At 36.5% G+C, this 13273-nt stretch overlaps 1 protein-coding gene across 3 annotated transcripts in view; it reads left to right on the forward strand.

The window, feature by feature from the left end:
- Positions 1-13273, forward strand: part of RIF1 (replication timing regulatory factor 1) — a 65408-nt gene that overhangs the window by 25803 nt on the left and 26332 nt on the right. For all 3 annotated transcript variants that reach the window (XM_036121264.2, XM_078070778.1, XM_078070779.1), the window contains exons 19-20: positions 1002-1109; positions 1478-1627. In XM_036121264.2, the coding sequence (XP_035977157.2) occupies positions 1002-1109; positions 1478-1627 (258 nt within the window). The remainder of the gene's footprint in view (positions 1-1001; positions 1110-1477; positions 1628-13273) is intronic.

A 13273-nucleotide genomic window follows, 5' to 3' on the forward strand; every position in this document is an offset into this window, starting at 1 on the left:
TTTGGAGTTACCTCTGGGATTCTTTTATAGGACTTAAACACCAAGTATTGTTTCTCAGGGTTGCTGTAACATTACCACAAGCAGGTGGCTTAAAACAACAAGGATTTATTCTCTTATATCTCTGGATCCCAGAAATCCAAAATCAGAGTATTGGCAGGCTTGGTTTCTTCGGGAGCCTTGAGGGAGAATTGTTACTGTTCCTCTCACTTAGCTTCATTTGGTTCTGGCAATTCTTTTTTTTTTTTTTTAAGATTTTATTTATTTATTTGGCAGAGAGACACAGCGAGAGAGGGAACACAAGCTGGGGGAATGGGAGCGGGAGAAGCAGGCTTTCCGCGGAGCAGGGAGCCCGAGGCGGGGCTCGATCCCAGGACCCTGGGATCATGACCTGAGCCGAAGGCAGACATTTAACGACTGAGGCACCCAGGTGCCCCTGGTTCTGGCAGTTCTTGATTGTTCCTAGGGTTATAGACAAATCACTCTAATCTCTCCCTCCATCCTCACATGGCATTCTTACGTGTCTTTATTGTCTGTCTAAATCCCACTTTTTTTAAAAAAAAAAGATTTTATTTAGTTATTTAACAGACGGCGGGAGAAGGAACACAAGCAGGGCAAGTGGGAGAGGGAGAAGCAGGCTTCCTGCTGAGCAGGGAGCCCCATGTGGGGCTCGATCCCAGGACCCTGGGATCAAACCCGAGCCGAAGCCAGACACTTATGACTGAGCCACCCAGGCGCCCCCAAATCCCACTTTTCTTTTAGGAACACCAGTTATTGGATTAGGGCCTACCCTAATCCAGTATGCTTTTATTTTAACTTGATTATATCTGCAAAGTCCCTATTTCCAAATAAGGTCATATTCATAGTTACAGGGGTTAGGAGTTCACCACCTCTTGAACATCTCAACACTGTATCTACCTCACTACAAATAATAAGATGGTACTACACAGGACTAGAATTAGATGGTAATTTGTCTAACTTCTTCATTATTTTTCTTGTTTCAGACCAATGAAGTGAATCAAGGTGATGCCTTAGAACATAATTTTAGTGCCATATATGGTGCATTGACTTTACCAATAAACCATATTTTTTCAGTACAGAAATTTCCAGTGGTAAGGCAATGTCAAGTTTTTTACTTAAGGAATTTACATTTTTTTGAAAATGCTCTTTGACCCTTTATAATGAATTCCTACAGTAATTTTTCCTGCAGTGAGATTTCCTTATGACTTTTAATCAGCTTAGGGTAAAGGAAAATGGTGAAGGAAGAGAAATTCCTCTTGACCTTTGATAATTGCTGGTATTGTGGCATTATTGTAATTCTTCAAATAGAATTCTATAGGGGAGGCAAATTTACCACTCTACGCTAGTCTCATCTATGACACCTTAAATAATGTTACAGTGATTTTTTAAGATATATTCTGTTAGGTGTTTGATATGTAGATACACATTTTTAAATTTTCTTTTTTATTGTTATTTTTAGGCCACCATGAAGACCTTACTTAGAACTTGGTCAGAATTATATAGAGCATTTGCCCGCTGTGCTGCTTTGGTGGCAACTGCAGAAGAGAATTTGTGCTGTGAGGAACTTGCTTCCAAGATAATGTCCAGTTTAGAAGATTCAGGCTTTTCAGTGAGTTTATCCCAGTACTGACCTTGGTTGTATTTAAAGAATACTTTTCAAATAAATTGAGATAAGATTTGTGAACTGTCATTTATAAGGTTTCTAGTTTATAAGGTACTAATAATATAAAACAAGTAACAGCCTTATAAAACAGTTTTGTGTCTTTGGTCTACTTGACTCTGAGGTCCATGTTTCAGGACCCTTAACAGTCATGCACTTTTACTACTGTGTTGCGTATCTGCCTGTGCCTGTGCCATTCTAGATTAACAATACAAGGACCTTGTCCAGGAGCCAACTTTCTCATGTCTATCTCTTAGATCTTTAAAGGCAATCCTTTGGAAGTTTGTGGACCTAAAAAAGTAGGTCCCATTTCACTCCTTTATTTATTAAAACAAAACAAAACAAATACTTTCATTGGTATGTATCATTCTAGAATAGAGCTCTTTTTTGTATTTACACAATTTACATATGTACATGAATACAGTTCTTGACACTTGAATTCTATTACTGAAGCATGCTTTTTTCATCTAGAAAGATAAACTTCTGCCCTTTGATAGTGGTTATCACTGTTACAAAAGAGATACCTATCAAGAGCTAGGAATTCATCTTTTCAGATTTTTTAATGCATTTATAATATCTTTTCAAAAATACTGGCACAGTTTTGATTGTTACATTTTGATATGATAGAATTTCAGAGTGACTTAAAAAATGTAAATCAGATCTTATCACTGAAAAAACTTCTGTAGCACTTAGATTAAAAATTTTGACTGCTTATAACTGCCCATGAGGCTTATGCTTCCATTCCCCAGGGGGTCTTATTTAATTACATTTGTTAGTATCTATCGTGGCACCTTGTTATTTACTTTTTGGCACTTATGTCAGAATCATTTGTGTACTTCATTATGTTACTTAACCAACACTCCATGAGGTTAGGGACATCCTGTCTTGATATGTATCCCTGGAATTTATCTGGCACATAGTTGAATTTGTTGAATGACTTTTATAACTGGTAGGGAGAATGTTGACCCATAGTTTTCATCTTTTAAATATTGTCTTGGTTATGTTTTCATCTTTGTTCCCTTCTGGAAGAAATTTAGAATCTGTCAAGTTTTATGAAATACACTTTAGATTTTTGCTTGGCTTGGTTGGTTATATTAAATTCATAGAGAAATTTAAAAATACTTTTACATCTTTATTTCCATGCAGGAATAATTGTGTTCGTGTATTTTAGTTCTTTTAATCTAACTTGCTTAATATTTGGTAGTTTTGAAGCTGTCTTTCAGCTATTATAAAGGCCCAACTATCCCCACCCGTACAGAAACCCTATGTGGTTGCTGTTGGAGTATATAAAAGCTGTTGCTGATGTGCATTTCCTTTTATTGAACCAATCTTGTGTTCTTCGGATACACATAGTCGTAGTGAAAGTTTTTTCAAACATTGCATATAGTGTTTTAAGATTTTTGCATGTATCTTCATTAGTGAGACTGGAATTCCTCATTCTCAAATTTTTGTCTAGTGTAAGAAGAATGTCATATCTATAGTTGTATTGTCCATTGATCATCACCATTTTTAAAGTCACTGATAAATCTTGTATGAAAGTACAGTAATCAGAATTATCCCAGTATTATGGAAAAGGATGTTATACCCGATACTAACATTGTATGTGAACTATAAATTTTAAAAATTGAAAAAAATAAACATAAAATAATTTATGAACTCATTAAAAATTCTGAAAAGATGGATTTCTAATTTTTTTAATTTTCTGTGTCTTTATATCCTGAATATTTTTGTTTTCATTTTCTGGGTAATTTTTTAGCTTATATGTGAAGGCTTCACTTTTCATCTTTTCCAATATATGCATGTAAGACTATTATTGCTGCTATTAATTATCATAGATAAATATTAATAAATTGTAAATATATATTATGTGTTATAATTGATATTATATTTATGTATTTATACATAATTTATAGGACAGCATTTATAAATATATATACTTTGCATTACAGATTCTATTATAAATGTAATTATAAATATTAATTTTTTCTTTAATTTTTGTTTTAGCTTGAATATAGTTAACATGCAGTGTTAAATTAGTTTCAGGTGTTCAATATAGTGGTTTAACAATTCTCTACATTAATTACACAGTGCTCACCATGATAAGTGTACTCTTGATCCCTTTCATCTGTTTCACCCATTCCTCCCACGTACCTCCCCTCTGGTAACCATCAGTTTGTTCTCTATAGTTAAGAGTCTGTTATTTGGTTTGTCTCTTTTGTTGTTTGTTTTGTTTCTAAAATTCCATATATGAATGAGATCATATATTTGTCTTTCTTTGACTGACTTATTTCACTTAGCATTATACCCTTTAGATCCATCCATGTTGTTGAAATGGCAAGATTTTATTCTTCTTTATGTCTGAGTAATATTCCATTTTATCCATTCATCTGTTGATGGCCAGTTGGGCTGCTTCCATAATTTAGCTATTGTAGATAATGCTGCAGTAAACATCGGAAGGCACATATCTTTTTGAATTAGTGTTTTTGTATTCAGGTCAATACCCAGTAATGGAATTACTGGATCATACGGTAATTCTATTTTTAATTTTTCGAGGAACTTCCATACGGTTTTCCAGAGTAGCTGCACCAGTTTGCATTCCCACCAACAGTGCACGAAGTTTCCTTTTTCTTCACTTCCTTGCCCATGCTTGTTGTGTTTTTAGTCATTCTGATAAGTGTGAGGTGATATCTCATTTAGTTTTGATTTGCATTTCTTTGATGATGAGTGATGTAGAGCATTTTCTCATGTGTCTGTTGACCATCTGTATATCTTCTTTAGAGAAATGTCTTTTCATGTTTTCTGCCTGTTTTTAATTGGATTATTTGTTTTTTGACGTTGGGTTTTATAAGTTCTTTATTTTGGATGCTAAACCTGTATCAGATATTTTGTTTGCAAATATTTTCTCCCATTCCATAGATTGACTTGTAGTTTTGTTGATTGTTTGCTTTGCTCTGCAGAAACTTTTTTTTATTTTGATGTAGTCTTAATCATTTATTTTTGCTTTTGTTTTCCTTGCCTCAATAGAAAAAATGTTGCTATGGCCAATGTCAGAGAAATTACTGCCTGTCATCTCTTGTAGAATTTTTATGGTTTCAGGTCTCATATCCAGGTCTCATATTTAGGTCCTAAGATCCATTTTGAGATTATTTTTGCATAGGGTGTAGAAAGTGGTCCACTTTTATTCCTTTGCGTGTAGTTTTCCAAACACCATAGTCTTGCCCCTTTTGTCAAAGATTAATTGACTATAGAATCATGGGTTTGTTTCTGGGCTTTCTGTCCTGCTTCATTGATCTGTATGTCTGGTTTTGTGCCAGTACCATACTGTTTTGATTACTACAGATTTGTAGTATATCTTGTTATTGGGAATTGTGATACCTTTAGTTTTCGGCTTTCTCAAGATTGCTTTGGCTATTTGGGGTCTTTTGTGGTTCCATTCAAATTCTAAAGTTGGTTATTCTGTGAAAAAGGCTGTTGGGATTTTGGTAGGGATTGCATTAAATCTGTAGATTGCTTTGGATAGTAAGGACATTTTAACAATATTTGTTCTTCTAGTCTGTGTGCATGGAATATCATTGCATTTGTTTGTGTCATCTTCAGTTTCTTTCATCAGTATTTTATACATTTTAGACGTCAGGTCTTTTATCTCCTTGGTGAAGTTTATTCCTAGGTATTTTATTATTTTTGGTGTAATTGTAAATGGAATTGTTTCCTTAATTTCTGTTCATTATTTGTGTATAGAAATGAAACGGATTTCTGTATATTGATTTTGTATTCTGTGACCTTACTGAATTCATTTATCAGTTGTAGTAATATTTTTGGTGGAGTCTTTAGGGTTTTCTTTTTTCTTTTTAAGGGAGAGCAGAAAGCGTGAGCAGGGGTGGAGGGTTTCAGAGGGAGGAAGAGCGAGAATCCCAGGCAGATTCCACACTCAGGGTGGAGCCCAGCGTGGGGCTTGAAGTCATGACCTGACTCGAAATCAAGAGTCAGATACTCAATCAGCTGAGCCACCCAGGTGCCCCATGAATGATTTTTATAAATGTATTTTTAGATTCCTTTTGCTAATATTTTGTTGAGGATTTTTGCATCTATGTTCATCAGATACTGGTCTATAGTTCTCTTTTTCCATAGTATCTTTATCTGTTTTGGTATCAAGGTAATGCTGTCCTCATAGAATGAATTTGGAAGTGTTCTCCCTCTTCTGTTTTTGGAATAGTTTGAGAAGAATAGTTATTAACTGTTTAAATGTTTGGTAGAATTCATCTGTGATGTCATCTGATCCTGGACTTTTGTTTGTTGGGAGTTTTTTGGTTACTGATTGAGTTGCATTGCTAGTAACCATTCTGTTCAAATTTTGTTTCTTTCTGATCAGTTTTGGGAGGTTATGTTTCTAGGAATTGATCTATGTTGTCTGATTTCTTGGCATATAATTTTCATAATATTCTCTTATCCTTTGTGTTTCTGTGGTGTCAGTTATTTCTCTTTATTTTTTTTTTAAGATTTATTTAAGTCAGAGAAAGATAATTATCATAGGATCTCACTAGTATGTGGAATTTAAAAAACAAAACAGATTCATAGGGGAATAGAGGAAAAAATAAAACAAGATGAAATCAGAGAGGGAGACAAACCAATAAGAGACTCTTAATCATAGGATACATGGTTGCTGGAGGGGAGGGGGTATAGGGATGGGGTGGTGGCTGGGTGCTGGACATTAAGGAGGGCATGTGATGTAATGAGCACAGGGTATTATATAAGACTGATAAATCACTGACCTCTACCTCTGAAACCAATAATACATTATATGTTATTTAATTGGATTTAAATTAAAAAAGACTTAAAAAATAATAATGAAGAATTTTATGAACCATTTTGTGCCAGTAACTTTGTTAATCTTAATGAAAGGGACAACAAATTCCTTCAACGACAACTAGTATTAAAGCTCAATCAGGAAGAAATAGGTAACTGTAAGAACCTTATATTTATTAAAGTAATTGAATTTGTAAAAAAAAAAAAAAATTTATTTATTTATTTTTAAGTAATCTCTCCACCCAAGGTGGGGCTCAAACCCACAACCCCAAGATCAAGAGTTACGTGCTCTTCTGACTGAGCCAGCCAAGTGCCCCTCTTTATCCTCTTTCATTTCTGATTTTGCTTATTTGAGTCCTCTTTTTTTGCTCATAAATCTGGCTAAAGGTTTATCAGTTTCGTTGATTTCAAAGTTCATTTTGGTACATTTATCAGTTCTGTTGTTTTTTCTTTGTTTCTAATCCTGTTTCTGCTCTAATTTTTATTATTTCCTTCCTTCTGCTGGTTTTGGGTCATGTTTGTTCTTTTTCCTGCTCCTTTAAGTGTAAGATTAGGTTGTTTGCGAGTTTTTTTTTTTTTTTTTTTTTGCCTCTTGAAGTAGGTCCATATTGCTGTAAACTTCCCTCTTAGAACCACTTTTGCTGCATCGCAAAGTCTTTGGAACATTGTGTTGCCATTTTCATTTGTCTCCATGATTTCTTGTTTGGCCCATTCATTGTTTAGTGTCATTTAACTTTCATGTATTTGTGTTCCTTTTTAAAGATTTTATTTATTTATTTGACAGAGAGAGAGACAGCTAGAGAGGGAACACAAGCAGGGGGAGTGGGAGAGGGAGAAGGAGGAGGGCCAAGCCGGAAGCCCGATGTGGGGCTCGATCCCAGGACCCCGGGATCATGACCTGAGCCGAAGGCCAGACGCTTAACGACTGAGCCACCCAGGCGCCCCCATGTATTTATGTTCTTTCCACATTTTTTCTTGTGGTTGATTACTAGTTTCATAAGGTTGTGGTTTGAAAAGATGCATCGTATAAGTTTGGTTTTTGAATTTGTTGAGTTTTGTGGCTTAACATGTCCATCCTGGGGAACATTCCATGCGCACTTGAAAAGAACGTGTGTTCTGTTTTTGGTCGGAATGTTCTGAATATAACTGTTAGATCCGTCTGGTCCATTGTGTCATTCAGAGCCACTGTTTCCTTGTTGATTTTCTGTTTGGATGATGTATCCATTGATGTAAGTGGGGTTTAAAAGTCCTCTACTATTATTGTGTTACTATCAATTGCTTCCTTTGTTAGCTGCTTTCTATATTTGGTTGCTTCCATGTTGGGTGCATAAATATTTACAACTGTTACATGTTATTGGATTGTTCCCTTTATTGTATAGTGTCTTTCTTTTGTTGAGTCTCTGTTTCAGAGTTTATTTTGTCTAATGTAAGCATTGCTACCAGCTTTTTTTCCACTTCTGTTTGCATGATTAATGCTTGTGCATCCTTTCCCTTTCAATCTGTATGTATCTTTAGGTCTGACATGAGTCTCTTGTAGGCTTCATATAGATAGGTGTTGCTTTTTTATTCATTCCCTTATCCTTTGTCTTTTGATTGGAGAATTTATTCCATCTACATTCAAAGTAATTATTGAAAGGTGTATACTTACTGCCATTTTGTTACTTGTTCCTTGGTTGTTTTTGTAGTTCTTCTCTATTCCTTCTCTTGCTCTCTTATGGTTTGCTGCCTTTCTTTAGTGATATATTTGGATTGCTTTCTTTGTATTTTTTTTTTTGCAATTTATTACTGTTGGGGTGTTTTTTTTTTTTTTTTTTTTGGTAAAGATTTTATTTATTCATGAGAGAGCGAGAGAGGCAGAGGGAAAAGCAGGCTCCCAAGGAGCAGGGAGCCGATGTGGGACTCGATCCCAGGACCCTGGGATCACGACCTGAACTGAAGGCAGACGCTTAACCATCTGAGCCACCCAGGCACCCTGTTACTGGTTTTTGATTTGTGGTTACCATTACGTTTGTATATAACATTTTGCATATAGATAGCAATCTGCTTAAGTTTGAACCCTTTCTTTACTCCTGTCTTTCCACACCTACGTTTTAGGTATATGGGTTCATACTTTACATTCTTTTATTTTGTGAAACCCTTTACTGATATATATAGACTTCATTTTCCTGCTTTTGTGCTTCCTACTTTTCTTACTCCTACTTACAGTCTTTCTTTTCCACTCATAGAATCCTCTTTAACATTTCTTGTAGGGCTAGTTTATTTGGTTATGAGTTCCTTTAACTTTTGTTTATCTGGGAAACTCTTTATGTCACCTTCTATCCTGAATGATAGCCTTGCTGGATAGAGCAGTCTTGGTTGCAGGTGTCTTTTTTTCAGCACTTTGAATATTTCATGTCCCTCAGTCTGGCCTGCAAGATTTTTCCTGAAAAATCAGCTTTATAGCCATATGGGGTTTCCCCGTCTGTGTTTTCTTTTCTCTTGCTGCTGTTAAAATTCTCTCTCGCTACTTTTTGCCATTTGGATTACTCTGTGTCTTGGTGTGGACCTTCTTGGGCTGATTCTCTTGGGGTCTGTCTTGTGCCTCCTGGATCTGGGACTTGTTGACTTCCTCAGGTTTGGGAAGTTTTCAGCTATTTCTTCAAATTTTCTGCCCCCCTCTTCTGTCTCTTCTTCTGAGATCACTATAAGGTGGGTGTTTGATGGTGTCACTAAATTTCCATGGTCTATTTTCATTTTTTATTACTTTTTCTCTTCTGTTCCAACTTGATTGCTTTCTATTACTCTTTCCTCCAGGTCGCTGATCCATTCTTCTGCTTTATCTAGTCTACTATTTATTCCATCTAGTGTTTTTTTAGTTCAGTTACTGAGTTCTTCCATCTCTGATGGGCTTTTATGTTTTCTCTTTTTTAAAAAAAGATTTTATTAATTTGAGAGAGGAGGAGAGAGAGAGTGGGGGGCGGTGAGGAGCAGAGGGAGAAGGACAAGCAGACGTGGAGCTGAGCTGGGAGCCTGACGCGGGTCTCAATCCCAGGACCCTGCAATCATGACCTAAGTCTAAATCAGGAGTTGGACACTTAACCGACTGAACCACCAGGTGCCCCTTACGTTTTCTCTTTGTTCAGGGTCTCATTGAGGCCCTCCAGTCTTTTGTCAAGTCATTGAGCATCTTTTATGGCCATTACTTTCAATTTCCTATCAGATGTGTTACTTCTCTCCATTTCATTTAGGTCTCTTGCTGGGACTTACCCTGTTCTTTCATTTGGGACATTTCCGCATTTTATCTAACTCTCTGTGTCTGTTTCTGCGTGTTAGGAACGTCAGCTATATCTCCTGCTCTTGTAAGTAGTGGCCATGTGAAGAAGAGGTCCTGTAGTGCCCTGCAGTGCAGTGTCCCCTATTCACCAGAACCTGGCCCTTCAGGGTGTCTCATATATTTGTCATATGAGCCCTGCTGTTGTGCCTGAGTCACTTTTGCCTTTAGTCATCTGTAGTGGTTTTGCCTGTTGGCAGGGTTTATCCCTGTGTTGTTAGTGAGCCAGTCTGGGACCACCTTGGGCTTGAGTTGAGTCAGACCAGGTATTTGCCAGAGATGCAGTAGCGAGGAACTGCATGTTGTTTTCCCTGTGTTGTCCCCTGAGAAGTTTTCATTGGTGGGTGGGGCCTGCAGTCAGACCTGATGTCTGCTCCCAGTCTACTGCTGGGGCCACAGATGGAATGGTATATATGGTTATGTTCCCCTTTCCCCAGGACAGGAGTCACTTTGGAGTTCTGATCCCTGTTGGGGCTGCTTGCACACTGCCAGGCCATGGGCAGGTTGGAGGGGTGAGTCCACAGGAGAACACGGGGGCAGGGCAAGCTGTTAGCAAGCTAGGTGGAGAGTATTCGTGCTGTGCTAGTTCACTGTACATGTCCGTGTATCTAGCCTGGGCGTTGGGGAGCGAAATTGCACCTGCCAGCTTTTGGTTCTTGGATAAGTTTCTTAAAGATCCCTGCCCCTCCAGCACTTGTTTGGAGATTAGTTACAAATGTCTTTCCCGTGTACTCCAGGCATTTCTCAAACTGCCGTATCTGTGCTGTACCTCAGTGAGGTTGTTATGCTATCCCTTTAAGGGTGGGGACTCCGTTTCTGCTGGCAGTCCTGGCTCAGCCATCTGATTTTTTAAAGTTCCAGGTGTTGAGCCCCACACAAAGCCAAATGTTACAGGGATTCATCTTTCTGGTGCCTGGGATAGGGTCTGCTTCTCTCCTCTGTGCCTGCAATGGCCCTCCCCACTGGGGACTATTTCGTGAGCCAGCTTGATCCCCAAGCTCATCTCCACCCTTCCTTCTGCTTGCCATGTAGCCACTTCTCTACCTTTAGCCATGGAGAGTATGTTCTGCCAGTTTATGTATCATTTTCTGGGTTGTTTGTACTGATGTGGGTGTGATCTTAGGTGTATTTTGGGGATGAGGTGGTTTAGGATCCTCCTAGTCTGCCATCTTCCCCCTACCACCTGTTTCTGATAAAGGGTCTCCCTGATTGTGAATTTGATGTATTTGAAAACGTTTATTATGTATTTTAAGGCTATACCATCATACTTAATTTGTGACTTTGTCTTCACAGTAATTCCTCTTTACTGCCTTTTTTGAATTTTGCCAACTTGATATTAACTGATTAATACACTCACACCTTTTTGAGAATTTGTGTAATCTTTTTTTTGTAAAAAAAAAAGCTGAGAAACTTACAAAGAAAAATGCATGAACAGTTCAGTTTGACAAATTATCATACAGAAATATTTCTGTAGGCATCACCCAAGTCCGTTAATAGAGCATTGTCAGCACCTCAGATGCTCCCCTATGCATTTTGAATCACCATACCCTCCTCTCCCTGAAGAGTGAATTACTGTCCTGACTTTTTGAAAATTTGTTTCATTAAAAATATTTTTACTATACACCCACACCTATATATTATGTATGTTTGTTTAGCAGTGTTCCTTTTAAAATTTTATAGTTAAGTCATATTGTGTGTCTTTTGGGCTCAGTGTTTTAGTTGGAAGGTTCATCCATGTTGTATTTAACTAAGTTCATTTATTGTAATTATTATATATTTTTCCATTGTATAGATTTAGGATTTTCTTTGTATATATTTCTCAGTTTGTTTTAACCTTTCTGTGTCTTTTTGTAGCATATAAGTAAATATAGGAGTCTTTAATAAGTGTATTTAATCTCCTATTGAATAAGAAATGGAGTGTATATTTTAATCCTTAGCTTCTTTCAGATACTACTCTTGAAACTTCTGTACATCTGTCAAATTTGAAGAGTTAATATCCATTTTACCCCAGCAAGCAGACATTGATATCACTATCCCACAGGTTTTTACACTTTAACACCTTTCAAGTTTTGTTGAAAATCTGAATTTTACTTACTACACTGTTTATTATACAAGGTACTATAAAACTTGGAAAATAAATAGGTTTTCAAAATTTGAGGGTATTTGGTTGCTCATATTAATTTCCTGTATCCTATTATTTTCCCTTGTTTTGCTTCACTGTGATTTATTAATTCTTTAATAAAAAAAGACACTTTTCAACAATCATATATATGATTGATAGCTCCTTGTTCACATAATCAATTGATTAGTTATTATTTTTAGGTTCCAGTGAATTTATATTATAGAATTTTGACTAAAGTTACTCATTTGTTATAGCTTGTATTTTTGCAAATGCATAGTTTGATAGTGATTTTTTTTTTCTTAAGTTTTCTGTAAAATTGTAGGATTTTTCTTTGGTCTTTGGAATATACACATTTTACCAGCTTGTCTCTTGAGGCATCTTTTTAAATTATTCTTTTCAGTCCTTGATATAGACCCTTTAGGTCTAAAGAGCTGTGCCTTCATCTCAGGAAAATTGCCTTGCTTTATTTAATGGTGCTCCTCTTCTGTTTCTGAGTACCATTTTAGATGGTTTTAGACGTTTTGAGTTCATTTTATGTATTCCTTACTTTTCTTTTACTACACCTCTTTGTGTTTTGTTTTGGTACTGCTTTCTAGGAGTTGGTATTTCTCTAATTGTTCATTTGTGGTTTAAATGCTGAAAGTGTTTTATAATGGTTTTTGTTTTTACAATTAGAGTTTTTAAGTCGGTAATATTTCCTCTTATCTCTGAGCATATTAATGTTTTCTTCTGTTTGCTACTAGATTTTTCCTCATGGATTAGTTCTGTTGGTATTAGGATACCTCAGGATTGTACGTGTTTGTTGATCAAGGTGATACCGGTAGCTGGAATGCATTTCCTCACTGAAGAGAGAGCCCCTTTGCCAGTCTTGATAGCAAATTATAGTTAGAAGTGTCCTTTACTTTGTAATTGTGAGCAAGGAGGAAGCAGTTGGAACTTTGATATCTTCTCTACATGAAAATATAGATTGTCACCTGGACTGACTTTCCCACATAGTTTTCATGGTTAACTAGGGCACTGCTGCTTTCCTCCTTCTGGCCCTTAATTAACTCATTGGGGAGGTTGTCTTTGGGGGGCAGACATGTGAATTAGTCCAGTGAAGTGGAAAAGTGGATAGTAATGGAGAATAAGGGGAGAAGAAAGTGCATCTGTTTTCTAGATTTTTAATTTCAGTATTTGTTTTAATTAACTTTTTTTCTCAGAACTCTCAGTATGTCTCGTTACTCAGAAGTTTTGCTAGGAAAACTTCTAGGAGAAAAAATTCCACTATTTTGGAATTGTTTTTTGACTCGGTGCTGGGATTTCCTTTGTTTATTTTCTTAGTCTTCCTACCCCCTGCCTTTAAAAAAATTTTTCTAGG

This window comes from Halichoerus grypus, chromosome 4, assembly GCF_964656455.1.
Source record: "Halichoerus grypus chromosome 4, mHalGry1.hap1.1, whole genome shotgun sequence".
Classification (NCBI taxonomy): Eukaryota; Metazoa; Chordata; class Mammalia; order Carnivora; family Phocidae; genus Halichoerus; species Halichoerus grypus.